General features: G+C 36.2%; 1 protein-coding gene across 1 annotated transcript in view; it reads right to left on the reverse strand.

The window, feature by feature from the left end:
- SS18 (synovial sarcoma translocation, chromosome 18) overlaps nucleotides 1-20,637 on the reverse strand; it is a 51,962-nt gene that overhangs the window by 294 nt on the left and 31,031 nt on the right. The window contains exons 5-11 of the mRNA XM_010574346.1: nucleotides 19,435-19,656; nucleotides 10,371-10,538; nucleotides 9,527-9,631; nucleotides 7,239-7,331; nucleotides 6,398-6,520; nucleotides 3,613-3,746; nucleotides 13-1,430 (exon numbers count right to left, since the gene is read on the reverse strand). Of these exons, the coding sequence (XP_010572648.1) occupies nucleotides 1,404-1,430; nucleotides 3,613-3,746; nucleotides 6,398-6,520; nucleotides 7,239-7,331; nucleotides 9,527-9,631; nucleotides 10,371-10,538; nucleotides 19,435-19,656 (872 nt within the window). The 3' untranslated portion in view covers nucleotides 13-1,403. The remainder of the gene's footprint in view (nucleotides 1-12; nucleotides 1,431-3,612; nucleotides 3,747-6,397; nucleotides 6,521-7,238; nucleotides 7,332-9,526; nucleotides 9,632-10,370; nucleotides 10,539-19,434; nucleotides 19,657-20,637) is intronic.

The following is a 20,637-nucleotide window of genomic DNA, read 5'->3' on the forward strand; positions in this document are numbered from 1 at the left end:
CCCCCCCCCCACGATTGCCAACTGAAAAAAAAGAAAAAAATTTTACTCCTGGGCTAATTTTCAGTTTTGTCATTTATAAAAGTTGCCAGGAATTCTTGAATGCATATATTCCTGCACAACAGAATATCCATTTATTTATCTGATATACAGTTGCAGGACAGTCTCAAAACCAATTTTTTGTGTACTATGCTATTATCAAGGTGCTGCCTCTATCTCACATGCAACACTATAAGCATTAATGCAGTTCAAAACAAAATTTGGCATTTACTTCACCAACGGGTTTTATATTTGATGTCATAAAACATCCCTTGGTCTCATGTTAACCAATAAGAAAAATGGACATACACAAAAAATGCCCCCTTTCTAAAGATATTAACTCCCAATTAGGAAAATTTAGATAGGTTTTACAAAGTCGTCTAGGCTATTTTGATACATACAAATTATTCAACTAAAGGTTAAAATACACTTATACAATACAGTCCTGACCTCCATATTATTTTTCAAGTTCTTTGCATATTCAAACCAAGTAAAATTAACACTTGTCATTTTCTTTGTTATTGCAATTATTAAGAGGGATTACAGCTTGCTTATGCAAAGCTGTGACAAAACACTTGAGAAATAAAACCCAAACATTTATCTTGTTACCCAAAAAATGTTGCAGAAAATTGTCAAACTATGTTAGAAACAATTTTTACAAAAATGCCTCACTCAGAAAAATTGGAAAGCTTAAAAAATTAATCTTTGCACAAGACTATATTATACTGTCCTTAATTATGTTCCCATTTAGATAACTGGGATTCTCATTCTTTGTACATGGACCTATCAGTGATGTATGATGCTCTCCATCTTTTTTCACTGTTATCTTTATTGTACACCATTTCGAGACTTATACAATCAAGCACTTATCATGCCCCTACCCATTTTTAACAGTAGATTTCTTATCCTGCCCAGTGAGTAGTGTACTGTCTTGCATATTCACCACATGAAAAACATAATATACAAAATATTGCTGCTGTAAAAAGTGTGCATTTCCCCCTTTCCCCCTACAAAAAAAATCTGTGGAAAAAATATTAAATTCCCATAACCTTCATAAACATACAAAGCTGTTCGCACCTTTCAGTCTGTAACAGTCTATTTGACATACAGTTCTCAACTCACTGCAAATTGTTATGTCACATATTTTCTGTCCAATATTGCCATCTAGAGTAGAGATGTGAAATCAGTTTCTGAGAATCTACAGTCTTTAACAATTAACCCATAAAGACTGTATACCATAAAACAGCCACAAGATTTTTCCAAAAGCTAGATGGAATGGGAGGTTCTCATCTCAGGAACATGTCCACAGTGCTGAGGAGACAATATGGCTGCTAACAGATATTGCCTACTGGAATGTGAGTACTTTTTCACTGTTGATAATTCCCATACTGACCCTAAAAAAAAAAAACAACAAAAAAAACAACAAACCACATCAAAATACATCATTAGACCACAAGGCATATTTTCCTGTATTAAAAGCTGAAATCAGAAGACCATCCAAATAAACTATGAAGTTAAAAGGTGGAAACAAATAACAATAAATGATAAACCAACATGAGTAAGTGGTACAGTTTCATCTCACTAAAAAACCTTTGTGTTTTAATGTAAAAAGTAAGACGGATGATATGGATTTAAAGCCAGGAACCTAATTTGACCAGAAAAGTATACCTTTGGATTCAATAGACTACTGTGAAATTTGCAGAACAACATCAGAAATAAAAGATGGGAATTACTTCCCACCTAAACTTTGAAAATTATTTCAAAAAGACAAGGTCACCTAAATTCAAAGTAATTTAGGAAACTAACCTGCCTTCAGAGATACCTAAAAATATTCATGTATCAAGCATCACAGAATGGACTGATACATGTATCTCAAAAACCAAGGCACATCCCAGTGAACATAAAGAACTAGTCAACATATCCTATGGGAATCAATTACTCCATACATCCGACACATAGAATTATTACCCTTATTGATATTCTCTATTTCTTTTGACAGAATGTCATGTACTGCAGAGGAGGGCAGAGGTGAAAGCATCAACGCTACATGCTTACCATGATCCTTCACCACAGGGTTCAAGGCTTGCACACAAGTAGTGTGCTAGGAAGCGAACATTCTCCAAACCGCAGTCCTGCCACCATTCCACATTAAGTACCATCATGATAAGGCAGTATTTTAAATTCCAGTTTTATGTTACAATGCCAGTTTTTTCCATTGTAATATGGCAATCAGTCAGGAAGAAGAGTTTCAGAACAGCTGCCAGATGAGAATTTAAGCAGCGCAATTCCTATGGGAATGGCTAGTATGAAAGAGAGGTCTTCTATAATGGAGTTTCCCAGTGGAACTTAGGCTCTACTCCTCCAGTTTGTGCAGTCTATCTACAGAGAGGGTTATCCACTTCTACTGCAAAGAAAGCTGGAAGAAACTCAGCAAATTGAGATTAAGTTTCCTTGACCCTACATTTGCCACAAGAAAAGCATTTTCCTGTAGCTTATTATTTGCAGGAGGAAGCTATTAGTTCAGTGCATAAGCATTTTGTTTATCTGTTAAATAATTAGAAGTAATTGCATCTCTAAACTACCACACTGAAAGAGTTCGTTCCTTCTTCCTTGTATTTTCTAATTTCTGTAGAAAGGAAGCCAACTCTTCTCCTTTAAAAATGCAGGCAATTGTGGCTATTCTTATTTCCAAGGGAAAGTTCTTCTTGAAAGTTCAACTCATCTTCTACTGACATATCAGGATTTTATTTAAACACTAGAACCTCAACTTGATTGTAAGGTATATTTAGTTAATCTCCATTTTATTTATGCTGAGAAAGTAATAGCGTATGTTTTAATGATATTTCTGGATTCATATTGCAAATATTAATTTTTACAGTTTAGTACCTTCTACAGGAATAAAACCTCCATTTCATCCTTTAATTAGAAGACAGTTTTTTTATAGGAGTCCTCCACTACAACTCCAGCCTAAAGTTGTGGTGGTTCTTGTTTGTTTTAAACTTATCTTAGCAGTGATAAGAAAGCAGCAGTTGATTTGCAGGTCACCTCTTTCCCATGTTTAGTGTTCCTTTACATTGCCTGGAGAAAATCTGTGCAAAAATAGGCTTCATGTCTCCCTACACAGCTTTACAGTAGAAGGACCTCTGTTGCACACCTGAAGCTATTCTGCAACTGGAGAGGATTTGTGTTTGTGGAAAATCAATTCAACCATTTTTATTGCAAAGCAGTAATGAAGAATGATCTACCATGAGATTTAGGAACCTCATCTTTCATAGTAGACATTCACCATGAGGCTATGAAACAGATCACCTTAATTTTTAAGGTCCAAAAATATTGCCTGGAGGGCCTCACTTTGCCAAACTGCATTAAAACTTTGCAAACGCAGAAGAGAATGACTAATCACACCTCAAGACAAATGGTTCTGGGTAACTTGCCTGGAAATAAAGTCCCTGAGAATTGTATATACACACCTGACAGACCATGTCCTCAAGTTTGTTAGTTTAAACGTCCACAAGAAACTAAGATTATCAAATGAGTGTGTAAGAATCACAACTTTCTCATCAAATGAAAGAATACCTGGTCATATCCATAAGGCCTCTGCTGTGGTGGCTGTGGTGGCCCAGGCTGTGTGGGTCTGTATCCCCCATACTGCTGGCCTTGTCCTTGTGGATAATTGGGATACTGAGGTCCTGGACCACTCTGGGAGGGGCCTGGAGATCATTAAAATGGAAACAAACAAACAAACAAAAGAAAGATTGCTTAGGATGTTAGGAAAAAGAACAGTAAAACCATTGAATTTTACAATTGAGCAAGGCTGCAAGTATCACTACTGTGTAATTAGGTCTCTTCCTACTTAAAAACCTAACAGGGATCAGTGGTGCTCCCCTCACCCTGGAAAAGCACCTTAGCTGACAGGGCCTGTGCTCCAACCACAGAAACCTTTACCTTTATTGATATATTAATTATTTATTATCAATGCATGTAGTTCCACACATGAGGTCATAGGACAGGGAAGAACAAGGCAAGAAATGACAAATCACAAAGACGAGCACTTCCAGGATTTAGGGAGGCACGCTCTTCTCCTGCTGTATGCTGCTCCAGTTCCAGAAATTTGTAATGCCAGGAGCAGCCAGATGATCAGCTGCATTTAGCATTTGGACCTTTTGAAGATACTAGCAGTGCTGCACTGCTTGAAAGTCAGTTCTCACACTACAGCAGGCAATCATAAATGGGATGTCAGACAAGCAAGTTACATGCATAAAATGTGAGATGTAACAACAGTAAACACTATTGTGGGATGGAAAAAGGCACCCTCTACTCCATACTCATCTGGTCATCTTAACTTTCTAGGAAAAGGGTATTAAAAAAGCCTTTGGCTCCAGCCTTTTTTGGCTGTAAAAGGAAGCTGTTCTTTTGTCAATAGAAACTCTTTCTGTTACTACTCACAGGGACTCAGCCTGCCTACCATTGGAAGCTGCACATTACTACCATCAGGCAGTGCAGCTGTGTTCTAAACAAAATTAACCTCATCCCCTGCCTTGGGAGAGGTAGTGTACTGTGTATTTCAGTGACACTCCATATGGATCTTTTGCAATGGATCTAAGTTAGCTTTTTCAACACCACCCCTTAAAAACTGGCACAGTCAGCAAGATATGCAACTCTTCAGAATTACTTTCTTTTAAACAAACCAACACCATTTTTTCCCCCCCCTCAGAAAAAACAGATGAGTATTAGCAATAATGTAATTCAGTGCTAGAGAAGGCTACTTTTAGCTACGTTAAGATGACATCAGCTGGTAACTCCTTCAGTAATTCTGGATCTATAAGACAGTCAAAAAGATGACCTGGAGAAGAAAAGCTCCATATGCTATTACCATTCTCCTCAGGCCTCAGATCCCCTTGAACTATGCAGTTTCAGCTTTCTACAGTGGAACAAAACCTTAAAGATTGATAATAATGACTGGGATGCTGATTTATTTTTGCAAATTAGAAAGCAATTAAATATTAAATGGAGCAAGGACACTACATCCTAAAAAGTGCTGTGTTCATCTGACAAATGAAACTTGGTTTTATTTATTCATGGTGATTTTTTATAGTTGAATTCTAAATATTCAGTGACAGGTTTTATTAAATAAAAATGGAACTTCAATATAGAAATTGAGAAGTATGCTATTTGGGTTTACAAATTATGGTGGGTAAGTCGCTCCGACAGATTTCTTCATTCCTTTCCTCTAGTATTTCTTAACCCAAATTTTCAGAGTAAGTCAGATTTTATTTCTTTACTTACAAAATTTAGAATAGTGAGCTAGATGGACCTTCACTCTGATCTTCATTCTGTTACTATGTTATGTTTAGCAGAATATAAGTACGTGAATATTATTTTAGAACTATCAATTCATCCATAACCTCCAAAAGGAGAAAACTTGCTAAAGATCCTCTTGAAACTTAACTCTGTCTCATTAATATTGTATTTAATGCAAATCTGGCATTTATCTACATGGCAAACAAGTCATCCATGCGCTTCCTTGCATACCCACAATGCTGAAAATTTTAGCACTTAAACCTGCAACAAAACTAAAAGTTAAAATATATGGAATTAGATTTCAGATTCCTTCTTCTGCGATAAGTATGTTCAGCTTTACAATATGCAAGCAAGTAAAACTTAAAAGAGCAGTATTTTCAGCATGGTCTTCTGACCTCAAGTTTTCAGAAGTAATGCACAAAAATTACATGCTACAAGTTTCCTGTTTGGGAGGTTTTCCCTGAACCCAAGGACTACATTATCTCACCTGTGGCAGAGGATTTCTCATTCCTGCCATACATCAAAAGGTTTGCACTACTAGTGCAAATTTATATGACAAACTTTCTTGAAAGCTGCATTGGCAATGCTTATATTCATTTCCTTACTGATCAGTACAAGAATTTTAAAAGAATGATTCATGTATGTTGGATGAAATTTTAAATTAGTTTTTAGAAGATTTTGCCCTAAATGGCAAGTCCAAGGATGAAAGGGTATAAATGGCTCTTTGCGATCTTTATGCCCTCCTGACCATGTTCACCTACAGAGGACAGAAAAGAGCAGAGTCTTTCTGTGTCTTTCTGAATTACAGACACCTGTTATAACATTGTCTAGTCAGTCACCTTCGTTTTTTTTCTACCACATGGTCCTAGATTGCCAATAGATCTACTTCCCAAAAGATACTGTCTTCTACACTTTCTTGTTTCGGACCAGTGAAATTGCAGGCATACAGCTTTTTTGGACAAGCCTGGCCTTTCAACCCAGTAAAAACAGGGATAGAATAACATATGAGGATCTCTCTCAGTCTTTTCTGTCATTGCTCTCTGTGTCTTCAGGTTCTTACCATAACCCTGCTGTTGTCCTGGATAGCCCTGTTGGCCTGGATATTGCTGCTGTTGTGGTGGATAACCCTGCTGTTGGGGTGGTCCTTGATATGCATCTTGCTGCTGACCATATTGTGAGTTTCCTGTAAAATCATTGGAAGAAAGCAAAAACTTATAAAGATACCTACTTTATTAATTTTTTCCTTCTAAGATGCACAGCCAACAACACAAGAACAAAATGAAAATGCAATACTGATTTCAAAAACTGAAGAAAACAAAGAAAACTCAAACCAAACAGAAGGAATTCGGCCAAACAAACTGCAGTTAAAGCCAATTTTGCAAAGTTGAACTGCAGCATTTTCAGCATCTCTGCCAAACGAGCATTACATTTACTGGAACATCACAGTCATAAGATCATGACTATGCTAAATAAAATAAAAAAAGACAAAATTAAGGACAGCTACAAGAGCACAGACTAGCTACACAAGATCAGCAAGCTGTTTCCTAACGGCACTATAATTATACAAAATATATACACACACAAAAAGATATACAACTGAACCAACAAATTTATGTTTAAATAAAAATTTCCATTGAGGTAAAAAAAAAAAAAATATCTAGAGTGTTTTAGTCATTTTACTGTTGTTAGAAATGGCACATTGTGGTTATATATTTTAGGTGTTTGCAAGAAATTATTCTGAATGCTTCAAGTTCCCTGCAATTTTCAAGACAGGCAGCAACTAGTATTCTACAAGAGCTTTGCATGGGTTTAAGTCGTGTTGTGTAAGAATTTTTGTTCCCGTTGCAGGTGGGGGAGGAAAGGGAATGTATGTGCGTATGTGTGTGAAGGTATATAGATACCTCCTTCGTAGTAATGTTGTGAGGAATCCTCATAAGGCCTATCGTAGCCTTGTTCAGGATACGACGGTTGCTGATAACCGTAATCATTATGACCTACATCAATTCGACAAGAGACAGGAAGAAACGTTAATGGCCTCTGAGTGAAAACGCTAAAAATATTTCATTTCTCAGAAAAATGAAAAAAATTTCAACTGGATATACATGAAAAAGAATTTTCAATTGTATTAGCCAAAGACTTATTAATATGATTTCCTTTCATATTGAATTAACATGTGACAGGAAAAAAAAAAAAGGCTTAGTGCAGTAGTTTTAGCAACATCACAGCAAGGGATGGTCTTAACCTTCTGATAATCCTTGTTGGGGGGGCAGGGGGGAGAAGTACTTTATCTTTCACTCAAAAAAAAAAAAAAAAAGGAAAGCATTTAGGCCTTTCACATGTAAATAACCTGAATTAAATTAGAATGAACAAAGAAAGCAATTATCATACTTTGTCTAACACCTGTTCTGCTGATCTCCAATTCAAAAGCATATGCTAAAAGCAGTGTGAAATATAACAAATAAAGCTCAATGAAGTTATGAACCACAGTCTACATTAGATTTTGCTTTTAAGTGACAGAAAAACAACATTCTCAAGGTTTTCCCTACAAACAGAATTCCTACAAGTCTTAAGAAAACTATTCCTCTTACATTCCAGTCCTGAGTAGGATCATTACAAACAAACCTTTCTTTTCAGAGACTACAGGCATCTCTGATTAAGAAACCAATATATGCAGTAAGCACCCCACCTGTTGTTGTTTTCAGAACAAATATATTTTGTCTTACAGATGACCAAAATATATCTTTTTGCTAACTTGGTCAAGAAAACAAGCCAAAATTGTGTTTTAATTTGAAATTAAATTATACAAATTATATAAATTTGGAATAAAATTTTAGAATAAAAATAAGGAAAGGAGAAAATAGTTCTAAAACTAAGTGGTCTTTGTAATTAGTTCTGCAACTGTACCATACGTCATTGACTGAATCTAATATAAATACATAACAATTAAAACAAGTCTTATATTCTTTTTAAGTTCTACATAAGAGTAATAATGAGGTAATGATCAAGAATGAATCTTTAGAAGGAACGGGTCTAAGAAAAGTAATCTGTGCTGCCACAGAGCTGTTGATGGTAACATTGAATTGCCCTTACTAAATTAAATTGCCTGTAACCATTTAAAGTTCATGAGTATAACATAAAAGTTCCAAAATGAAAGCTTAATAATTAAGAGTTAATGCAACTTGGAAAGTAACTCTGCACGTGTATCTCCAAAAATAACACATGTAAGCTTCTATAGACATGGCTTGATGTAACTTAAAGTCAATTTAATAGAAATTAAAACTCAAACAACTAACTTGTATCCTTTTATTTACAATAAGTAGTTGCTTTGGCAATTACACAGCTTTGCTTTGTATACATTTTTAAAATGTTAACATCTACCACATTCCTTGAACTTCGTAAGATACCATTAAGTTGCACACACGGTTATCACAGTAGTCATGAGTCAGCATCTTTGTTCTCCCAGTCTCTGCTCAGCCTAAAAACAGGTTAATTACAACTTTTCTAACTTATAACGCAATCCAATAGCCTTCAGCACTCTAAATTTCAAGAGGTAGGAGGACAGATATATGAAATTCAAAGTTCTGGTCTTGTCTTGAAAGTACTAGCGGGACTTCTAAAGAGGATTCACAATTACAATCTCCTCAGGGCAGGGACCATTTTATTTCTTTGTAAAAATTAAACTAAAGGCCCATACCATAGCAGCAATAACACATTTGTGCGACTTATATGAAAACTAAACACTAAGTTAAAAAATAGAATATTTACAGAAAAACCACATCTTTGTAGCAAGTTTTTCCACTTCAATAAAATCTTTAATAAAAGGATATCGCCCCATCTCTTATTTATAAGAAAGTTATGACTGTTTTAATTCATCTCAATTATATTAGATATGCTAAGGAACCTTCCATGCTTTTAGATAAACCAATTGCAGAACTTCATTTTGAAATACTAAAACTGTTGTTAGAGATTCAAATGGGAGTATTAGAAATTACATGCTTTGAGTAGTTGTATAATTAACTAGTCATAGTAACTTAAACTGTAGTAACAATTCTGAATTTGGAAAGTTTTGTGAATGTGAGGTATGATATCCAATTACTATTCTTGCCTTATTCCCTAATTTTGGGCATATGACTACATTAGTATTGGGCAGGTATAGAAAATGGGAAAGTTAACATTTATGAGAGATTACCATCAGGGTAATATTGCTGGTTCATGCCTTCTGGAGGACCTTGTCCACCATGACTGTATTGGTCCCCATAATAGTCTTCCTGGCCTGAGTACTGCTGTGGTGGGCCTGAAAAACCACAACCAGTCAATACGTAAATAACTTGTTTTCTCTGTTATAAAGCCTGCTAATTTCTGATTCTAGTATGAGAAATATTTCTCAAATGTACTCCCCACCCATATCGTTGCATTTCAGACAACATATGTAATCTGGTTTACTTAAAAAAAAAAAAAAAAAAAAAAAAAAAAAAAAAAAGAAAAAAGATCTCTATATACACACACACACAGAGTTGTTTGGCTGCACTAGATCGAGCACATAATATATCAAACTTCAGTTTTGAGCTCATTTTAGGAACATGTGTATAACAGACTGTGTTAAAAATAAAGTTATTCCTTTTCTAAAAGGACTGGAAGGAAAAAAAAAAGAAAGAAACAAGATTGTGCAACATTGTTCCTTTTTTGTAATTGAGCAAATTCAGAACGAAGCAGGTACTCTGTTCGTTTTCTGTACCTATCATTTAAATATCGAAACAGAATTCTGCACCAGCATATCTGAGATGTGTATTTTTATACACTTTTTGTCAGAAAGAACTCAAAACAAAGAAATACTTGTCTTCACGTTTCATGGTGATACCAGTAATCTGTTGCTGCAAGAACCACCCTTAAAAGGATAACAAAAAGAGTCTGCAAACAAAGTCTGTGACACCCAATGACTTGATCAGAATTTGGTGTAAGCAAGGAAGTGATTTAAAATAGTTTTAAAGATGGTTATTTAAAATCAATGTAAAAACACTGAAGTTAAGTCCTACCTTGCTGTGGCGGCCTGTATGGAGGAATCTGTCTCTGACCCATCATGTGATTTCCTTGGTTAACTTGGCCCATCATTCCCATAGGTGGCTGCTGCCCCTGGTAATGCTGGCCACCTGCTTGTGGCATGTTGTATTGCTGGGAGGGAGGCTGCTGGTGCATCATTGGACCTGCAAAACGAGAAGTAGCAAATATGTTGTCTGTAACACATGATTTGTGATTAAATCTTTCAAAAAGAACATTGAAAACCCAACCTTTAATAAGGCTGCTTTCTAGATGATTTTTCTTCAAACTACACAAACATCAGTTTATTCATGCACAAAGATAACTGAAACGCTTTCGCCATTTTTTGTTTGTTTTAAAAAGCTCCTGCAAAGCGTAGATGAAAACCTGACAGTGAAACCTTGGTAAGTCATAGAAAAATCAGTCAACATTGTAAACTCTTCATGGCATAATTTTAATACACGTGTAGTTGCTGTTGTAGTTCATCAACAAGCTCTTATCACAAAATAAGCAATTTTATTTAGCCTGTAAAGACAAACCATGTGTACCAGTAAGTCAGGCAATCACACAACAGGCAGTATGCAGAAAGGCCCACAGGAATATATGCTCTGCCCTCCACTGAACAGTCCCAAGCAGCCTGTAACAAAAAGCTTCTTTCATACCAAGATGCACCAAGTTTCTGTGAATCACAGAAAAAGACCAGGAGAGATCAAGTACTGTCTATGTTTTATCAACTGAGAAAATCTGATTAAGGCTGAACTTGGGAGAAATGCAAACTTCAGTAATGAAAACAGACAGTTAAAAGAGCACCCTATTGACACCATACAGCAAAGAAAGTTATGGTTACACCATTTCGTTATATGAGATTGCAGGTTACATTGATTTAACAAAGAACAGCTTCTTCACTTCCTCTGTAGTTCCACTTCAGAAAAGTTATTCCAGTATAAAAATATGAGGAGGAAAGAGTTGTGACAAGGAGTTAAACTTCTTAAACAACATATTTTTATAATACATTAATTCAAACCACTTAACACATATTGCACACTTCCTAATGGTGAAACCCTAAGCTTTTTTTTCCTTTTTAAAAAATTTATTTTATAAACTACTAAGACAACAACTAACCAATATCACAAATCAAACCATCAAACTAGCACAGCCACTCCTCAGCCCCATCCCAGGAGAAAAAGGAAGGTTATCATCTAGTTTTCTGTATGCTAGATTTTGCCATTGCATTTACTATTTTTAAATAACTAGGTGCTGGAGCACAAGCAGAAAGTCCTATGTGAAACAACAGTACTGGAAAATTACCTAGACACAGTCAATACTGACAATGGATTTACATAAGGAAAGGAATACACAGTTACTTAGATCCTGTTTATGTGGGGTTACGAGAGAAAGTTAAGCCAAATTAATTAATGGTATGAATTCAAAGTGCGTTAGTTAAATCCCATTAAACCCCTGTGTGGAATGTCTCGGTGAGAAGCAAAATGGCCTTAGTTCTGTTAAGCTTCATTTTCCTCTTAAGGTAAATATTGGCCACTCTTAAAATGATCCAGTTATGCTTCCACCCTTCAGCACGGCAGTTTCTGTGTCCTGATTTTGAAGAAAAAAAGTGGTTTAAATTGAGATACTGTAATTATTTTTCACTTAGCAAAAATATATTTCTTTTTTTGATCTTCTGAACGAGTAGGTAATTTAGATCATTCTACTTCACTGCTCCTCTCTTCAGAGGTACTGGGAAACATTAGGCAGCCTCGAAAAAAAATAAAAACTTGTTGCCATAATATTCCTAGATCTCAAGAAAGCTTGTTAATTAACAATATTAATATTAGTCACAATACAATGTGATAAAATGTGTTGGGTCCCCATGGTGCAATGTAGAGGTTTTCTGTTTGCTTTTTAAATTAGAACTTCATTAACGCTTTGTAGAGCCACAATGAGAATTCACTACCCTGTATCAGACTGTGTATTGTGTTAATAACAGAATGCCTGGCTTCCTTCCAGTTTGGTTCACATCTCTCTCTTATTAAGAAGATACCTAAAAGAAGAACCATGGTCTCTATCGTCTCATGCAACAGAACCATTTTATGGGGTAGTTTTGAGGGGTAAGAGAACTTTGAATTTGTTTTTTCTTTTGAAAGAAGACAGTTAACTCTATCCCAGCTGAAACCAGGACACCTACATTAAAGCTACATTTATTCATCGTATAATACTCAAGATGACGTAAAACTAACCTAGAAAACCCCTTCACAAAAGTGAAGTCAAAAACTTAAGACCATTAGTTCATGATCTAAGACTTTCTCATATTTGTAGTACATATTTTTACAGCCCACTTAAAATACAGCTCTTGAATGTCCAATCAGGTTACCGCAAACTACGCTCAGTGGAAGTCATGACCTCTTCCTGACTTGGAGGGAAGACTTCACACACAGAAGTTCACAAAACTGTGCACTGCAAGAGAATGCTCACTGTTTTCAAAAATTCTCCTTAGAAATTCTTTTTTTGGTGAATTTCTACGACTATTTATTCCAGAGAGGACAAAATACTGTATTTGTACAGAGTCCAAAATGAGTCTACAGTCCAAAATGCGTCCAAGAAAATATTGTGTAGGACTATCCCTGTAAATATGCAAGTACACAAGCGGACTATTGTCTTTCCAAGAAACTATTTTAACTTTGGTAGTACAAAAGCCCTATAAATGTTTCTGTATATTCAGAAGGCAGCCTTCACACATCAATAGACTGGAAGCATTCCTGGAATAAAAGTCTAAAGAAAAAGATGCCAGGAAGTAATACTGTAGGTCCTGTGAGTAGTACAGGCAATTTTGGTAGTCATAAAACAGGCATTTGAAATGCACAGTGTAGACCCAAATCAGTCTTACGAAGTAAGTGAATGTATAAAGCAAGCCAGGACAACAGGTTCTAACTGAACTGCTCATTGTTCAATTTTATTAAAAATAGTGTACATTATCAAGAATACACAACATTTTCCTCAACTGCTCATTTCAAATCTGAGACCAGAAGTGCACTGAGGATGAATCACAGAATCATAGAATGGTTTGGGTTGGAAGGGACCTTAAAGATCATCTAGTTCCAAGCCCTCTGCCACAGGCAGGGACACCTTCCACTAGACCAGGCTGCTCACCCACCCCAGCCTGGAACACTTCCAGGGATGGGGCATCCACAACCTCTCTGGGCAACCTGTTTCAGTGCCCCACCACCCTCATAGTGAAGAGCTTCTTTCTTACGTCTAATCTAAATCTACCCTCTTTCCGTTTAAAGCCATTACCCCTTGTCCTGTCACTACATGTCCTTGTAAAAAGTCTGTCTCCAGCTTTCCTGTAGGCCCCCTTTAGGAACTGGAAGGCTGCTATAAGGTCTCCCTGGAGCCTTCTCTTCTCTGGGCTAAACAACCCCAACTCTCTCAGCCTGTCTTCATAGGAGAGGTGCTCCAGCCCTCTGATCATCTTCATGGCCCTCCTCTGGACCTGTTCAAGCAGGTCCAGAGGAGGATGAAAGAGCTGCAGAAAAACTTAGTGGTTTAAAATGGTCTCCTTAGCTTTATCTCTTCTACTGAAACTCAGATACTGGTGGCAAATGCTATGAGAAGACAAGAATAACTGCTGACATAGTTGAAACTTCTGAAGAAGCAGAAAAGTGAACAACCACATGCATAAGTGAACTGGTGGCTCTGCCGTTCTGATTAAAGAGCTATGGAAGCAGCTGGGTATAACTAAAAAGCAACGGTACAAGCTATTGTCTCTTCAGTCTTCAAAAATATTTTAGTTTTGCTCCTAAGAAGAGGTCTATTCTTTAGGCATTTCACAACGTGCACGCGTATCAGTAATGCAATTGAATATGCACATCTAGAGTATCAGAAAAGTACATCGTGCCAGATTTACCATGGTAAATCTTGTCATTGTGTCCACTGTTACATAAATAACAAAATCTATACCTAGCAATGCAGCAGCTCTCAGCAAAACTTTCTCGTTGTTTTTCTTTGTTTACAAAAAAATGCTTGCTTTTAAACATAAGTGATGGTGGTAATTCTTGCAAGAGCTAGCTTAGGAACTCTACTTTAGGGTAAATTTAACTTGCCATTTTCTCAAGATTCTTGACAAAAGCTACAATTCAGATGTACTCGGTCAAATGAACCAAAATCTTAAAGGTGTTTTAACATGAGGGGCAGTTTAAATACCATCTCAAAAGACTTTGAGGATACAAAATTTTTTACTACTCCTAATATATGATTTAGGTTGCAAATTAAAGGTAGTAGAAATTTCTTCACACTTGCTTATTCCACAAAGTTCTCATCTCAAACTGAACCATAATTTCAAGTGTTAAGAAAAAAAAAAACATAAAAATAAGTCATACAAGAAAATTCCTTAGTACCAACATCACCTATCACATTTTACACTACGGAAGGAAGATGAAAAAACAAGCACTATGGCACCTGTTTATATCTTTTTTTTTTTTTTCATGATAGGAGAACTGCAGTGTCTTCTACAGCTAGATATGCTACAAATCCCGCTTTAGCATGATGGCACTTCAGAAGGTGGAGGCAATTTTATTTTTCTTTAACAGGTTAGGTGTGCAAAAAATTGAGACTGTCCTGCTTTGTCCATGACATCATGACTCCTGTAAGCATTTGAGGTATTTAAACGTAACAGCCCCTGCTTACATGGGAATGAACAGATGGCAAGACATTCACAAAAGGTCCTCAACCTCGGGAATCATTTTATCCTGATCTGTCATACATGAATATGTTTATATTTCAGATAACACTGATGTTCCTATCTTTATGTTCCTCTGCACCTGCCTCACCTCTGCTGTCTCTGTGATCTCTTCATATTTGCTTGTAATTGAAACAGCTCTCAAACATTAATGGAATTTTTGTAAGCTTATATAAATGAAACTGTCATTAAAACAATCTCAGCACCAGATGCAACAATTGGTCTTCTGCAAATAATTGAGTCAACATGATATTTTCACGTCGAGTTCACCTGTTAAAAGTAAACTAGTTCCTCTCTCTCATCCCAAGCAACGTATAATGCTCATTAAATACAGACTGGGGAGTTTGGCAACTTTGCTTCAAGTGCTTCTGGCAAGGGAACAGAATCCTAGCAAAAGGATCTGAGAAAGCATTTCTGAGATGGCCAAGCTTAACAAAACTATCTGAGAAACAAAGTTTCTGAGATGGACAAACTATAAGTTCTTGGTCCTTGAAGTATTTGAATTCTACTGTTTATTATTATTCTCTGACTGTGAAAGATCTGTTCAACATAAATAAGAGGAATTTCCATGTAAGTTTCAGGTTCCAGAAAATCATGCTTACACCTCCCCTCTGAAAAATCAAAAATTGGCAAGACTTGAAATATTTCATTCAATATAAGTAGCTTCTCATACAAAAGAAGAAATGCACCCATAAGAAAGGAGTTTCTTCCACATTCACTCAGCTCCTGCTGCTTCCTATCTTTTCCAAAAAGGTAGCCAATACTCCTTGCGGACGTCCCAGGCTGCTACAGTAGCTTTTTAATCAAGAGTCATCTATAGAGTCTTCCACTTAAAACATTCTGCTTCCTAAGTCCAAAATGACTAAACTTCTTTTAACTGGACTGACTATATAAAAACAATACCATGAAAATTTTGCTTCTCATTTAAGGTATTTCTCAGGCTAGCATTTTATTAACTAGTGCAAATCAATGATGAGTACAAAGTGGAGACAGAAAGTAAATCCAACAATGGGTTCTGTTACTATGCATTTTATTTCTTAACTAGCACTTTCTCATTTTTTCTTACTAACAACCATCTGCCTCAAAACGTGTATATACAGCAAGATGTTTTGTTTTGCACACAAAAAGTTATGCTAAAACCACACAAAAGTTAGATCAAACCTTTCTGTGTGTTGTGGTGTCTTTATCTATTATATGATAGCATGCTTTTTTTCTACAAGTACTGGCATCATTCAGTACATGGTAGCTATTATTCACTGAAAAGCTATTTCAATATTTTGTTTCCTCCTAATTGTTTGTGTGAGATGCCATGTGTAGTCAAACACTGAAGACAGAATTATTAATTTACTCATGGGTTTTCTTATGGCACTCGTAACTCATAAAAATGTCCAAATCTTCATAATGAATATACTTTCACAACACTCCGGTGAAATCAGATGGTGTCATAATCTTACCATCAGATTCATTCCTCTACAGATGGGAACCCATGCAGTGAAAGATTAAGGTCAAAAACATCTAGTAATTTTTAACAGCCAACTTGAGATGCCAAGACCTTATCTTGCAGAATATTTAGCATTATATTTAGCTAGTGCTGCTATTAACTGACAGCTATTGTTGGATCTCTCATTCTCAATACGGATCACCCCTTCATAAGGCAAAGCAGCAAAGTGTGGTTAGGGGTTCACAAATATCTCTTGACAACAATACTGAGGTTCAGAAATTTTGGTTCGTTTCTGAATGGCAGCACATGCTACCAGTTAAGAAATCTTCAAGTCACAATCTGTTTATTCCTTTTTTGTTAAACTGCACCTCGATGCATTTCCTAGCAGCTCGTTCTTGTTTCTTCACTTTGAGACACCTGCAGTATCCAAGCTTGGCTGAGACCTCTGCCCAGCCAGACTGGATCTTGGCTACCTATCTAAATCCCTCATGGTCTCACAGATTCCTCTGCTATTCTCCCCCCTGCTGTCTTGGGAGTCACAAGAGAGTGAAGATACAAAAGTATTTCCTCTAATTTGTCACCAAATCTCAACACAAATGCAACAACTAAGAGTAGAAAATGGAGGAAATGTATTAAGTAGACCTGACTGGGAATATTCTTAGGTCAAAAACCTTAGCTACCAATACATAACAAACATGGCATCTTCAGACTTAAAGACTTCCTTCCCCCCTAGGTATTTAAAGTTTGACTAATTTAGGACAATATTTTCATTGAAACAGCAAATAGCACCTTGCTGACATAACAGCCAAGTTTCAAAGCCTTGCTCTAAAGCAAGGGGCACCTGCACTCCTACATTTACATATGAAGTGCTCTATTTACTAATGTTTTTTAGAGACATTAAAGTATTTTAAAGAACATAATTTATCACCCCACTGTCAGAAATCGCTCTCCACTTCTGTGAAAGTTCCACAAAAAAAAAAAATTTAAAAATATCAGCCTTGAAGCAGACATTTGGAATGGAAAAAGTCTCAGCCTTAAGGGTCAAAATTTGGCGAAATTAGAGTTACCCAATGTGAAAGTTTACTGTGGCCCTAAGTACAGGCAATGGTACTAGCTCTTGTTTTAACTAGAGAATTTGCTCTTGTTCTTGAACCTGTAAATCGACTAGATACTGCTTTATTCTTTATTCCCCAAAGCCACTTCAGTACTATTATTTGTTCAGAACAGAAACCTTTTAAGTATCTTTCTGTCTAATTCCTAATGAGCAATTTTCAAGTTTGACAGAATACTGAAAATACAGCAGGGGAATATTATGAGAAAGAGTAAAGAACACTACTTAGAGATGAAATAATCACTAGTCCTAAATTGTAAGCCAGTCATGCAAAGTTGTTTTTTGTAGCGCAGCTTAGTGGATGACTCCCTCACACATACTGCTACATATTTACTGCTAACTCTCTGCAACTAAGACATTTAAACTGAGCATGCACAGGACTTTCCAAAAGCATCTTACAATGTTTACAAAATTACTCCATTGTGTATTGCCCAGAATACACAGATAACTTGCCAGTTCAGAGAGACAGTCAAAAATATTCCCACTTGTCATGGTTTCCTCTGCTGTGTGCCCATCTTTTGTTTCCTCTGCTGTTAAATTTTAAGAAACATGCCATTAGCAATGTGGACAATGAAGGACTTCCCACTTTCACTACTGGCAAGAAAACGTCAGAATCATTTGTTTCGTCTTGACTTATTTTTGGTGTCTCATTAACTCTGTCTTTTGTCTGTTTTGAACCTTTCTGTGATATAATAATCAAACTGATTGATTGTACACCTCAGGAACAAATAGTATCTATGTAACAAAGTGGAGCTTTGGTCTCCAATTAGAGGATGCTGCAAGAAGAACCACCTATGCCACTGGAGGATTATTTTTTCTACAATGACCAGGGAGGGAGCCTTAGAAAAAGAAAAAAACATATTCTCCTACAGCACTAGAAAAGAGACAAAATCCTCAAGTCATATCCTTCAGCTAATATATCTACAGGAGTTCATACATATTGGGGAAAAAAACCCCATAATTGCTATAAACATGGCAGTAGCTACTTTTTTCTTCCTAAAATTCTGCAGTATGTCTTTTAGCAGGTGGTATGTCCAGATCCAATGTAGTAACGGACTTCACAGGTAAGCTGAAAATACTGCTTGCTGACTTGTAAAGCACATTTAAAAGAAAATACAGTATATATACAATTTAATAATTTGGTCTGTTGTGACTCTAATGCAATATTTTAATTCTACAATGTCCTTGCACTTCAACAAGGACGTCAACAGGATACATCATCTGTTTATGCTATGCAAATATCCTAGATACAAAATTAGTTTTGAGTTTTACTATATACACAAGGACATCTCTTGAAAACAGTAGGGAGTAGCAGATTTGTTCCTGGAACTGAATTTTATTTCTTTAAGATTAACAGACATTCCACGCTAAAACAGCATGCAGCAGAGAACACAGATTAATTGGGTATAAAAATCTGAGGGCTACCTGACTTTAATTTTTCAATTTACCCAAGAGACTGAAGAGTAGAGATGTATTTTATCAACTCAAGCAATAATAACACTTAGATAGAAGTGTAAAGTCTGAGAAAGATAAACTGTAGTTCAAACTTATAACTGATCAAAGCAGATCCATTCTCAGATTGTCACACAATCCCTGAAAACAGTTCAATGTCTGCAAATAAATAAAAAGTCACTGACACATGGGAGAAAGGAGATGTAGAGTCCTCCAAACACAGGTACAAATGCATTCAGAAAAGGAAAGCTACAAGAAAAGACCTTTAAAAAAGGCCTGTAGCTGAGAGGTTTCCTTTGCACAGAAGCTAACTGGCACCTCACTTACCTTGGTTTGGTTGCATGTTCATGTTTGGTCTGGGACCGTAGTTGCCCATTGGCTGTCCCTGGCTCATAGTCATCTGATTCTGCACTGGCATACTCTGCGAGGATGGCACTGAGTGATTATAGCCACCCATTGACCCATGGCTACTTGAAGGCATATTCATGGAACTGTTTGTCATATTGAGTTGGTTAGGTCCAGGTCCTTGCATAGGCATATGGTTAGGTCCTTCAGAACGAGACAGGGAAAAAGGTTCTACATTAAGTATCATAAAACAAGCAAATATAGTCATACTGAGTCACAAAACTTAATAAAAGTAATTAAATACAATTACATTTAAAACAAGGCTAAACCAGAGTTTGCTCATGTTTTCCCAATTTAAATTAAAAAAAAGTTAACGAAGTTCAGCTCTACTATGCAATACATTTTCTTTTGTTGAGCGGCTGAAGCTACTACAACAAGGGTGTAAATTATCATATAGCTCATTTTATATCCATTGTCATATGCAAAACTATCCTTTTTAGTACTTGCACAACATACCCTGAATTTCAACCTGAATTGCACAAGATCAGTTTAACAGCCAGCTTGGTGGCTCTATCACAGCTATATAATTGTTACAATAGCTGTAACATTTCCATTTATTCAAACAAACCATACTATACACTTTTCTGAAAGTAGCAGTTAATACTTTTCTTTTCCAAAAGTCAGGCAGTATTAACATTGACATGGTACAAATACATGTAGAATAAAAATGGCTGAAGGCATATTTAACATTGTTTGAACATATAATCTACAGCCAATATTCTGCAACTGTGTTTACAGGTTATTAGGGTGGGAGATGATGACTGGAAGGACAGCCATCAAGTTATCACCTCACCTCTCATACCTGCAAAGATGCAAAGGAAGAGCAACCTGTTCATATACCCATGAGGCCAACTACATCTCTTCACCCTTTATCTCCCCTCTTCCTGACAACACAGGTTGGAATTGGATTGTTCTCTGAATTAAATCTACCCTCAATGGGTATTTTAAAAGTATAAACGTTACAATACCATCTGATCAGTTTACTTACTACTTCAGCTGGGTTAAGTGAGCAGCTACTAGGAGTAAAATTAGTAAGAGGTATGACTGGATATAAATATGACAAGTGAAAACAGTAAATGAAATGCAAGAATTATGTATTTGACAAGCACCACATGAAGAGTTTAC

This window comes from Haliaeetus leucocephalus, unplaced genomic scaffold (genome assembly GCF_000737465.1).
Source record: "Haliaeetus leucocephalus isolate CR32 unplaced genomic scaffold, Haliaeetus_leucocephalus-4.0 Scaffold428, whole genome shotgun sequence".
Taxonomy (NCBI): domain Eukaryota; kingdom Metazoa; phylum Chordata; class Aves; order Accipitriformes; family Accipitridae; genus Haliaeetus; species Haliaeetus leucocephalus.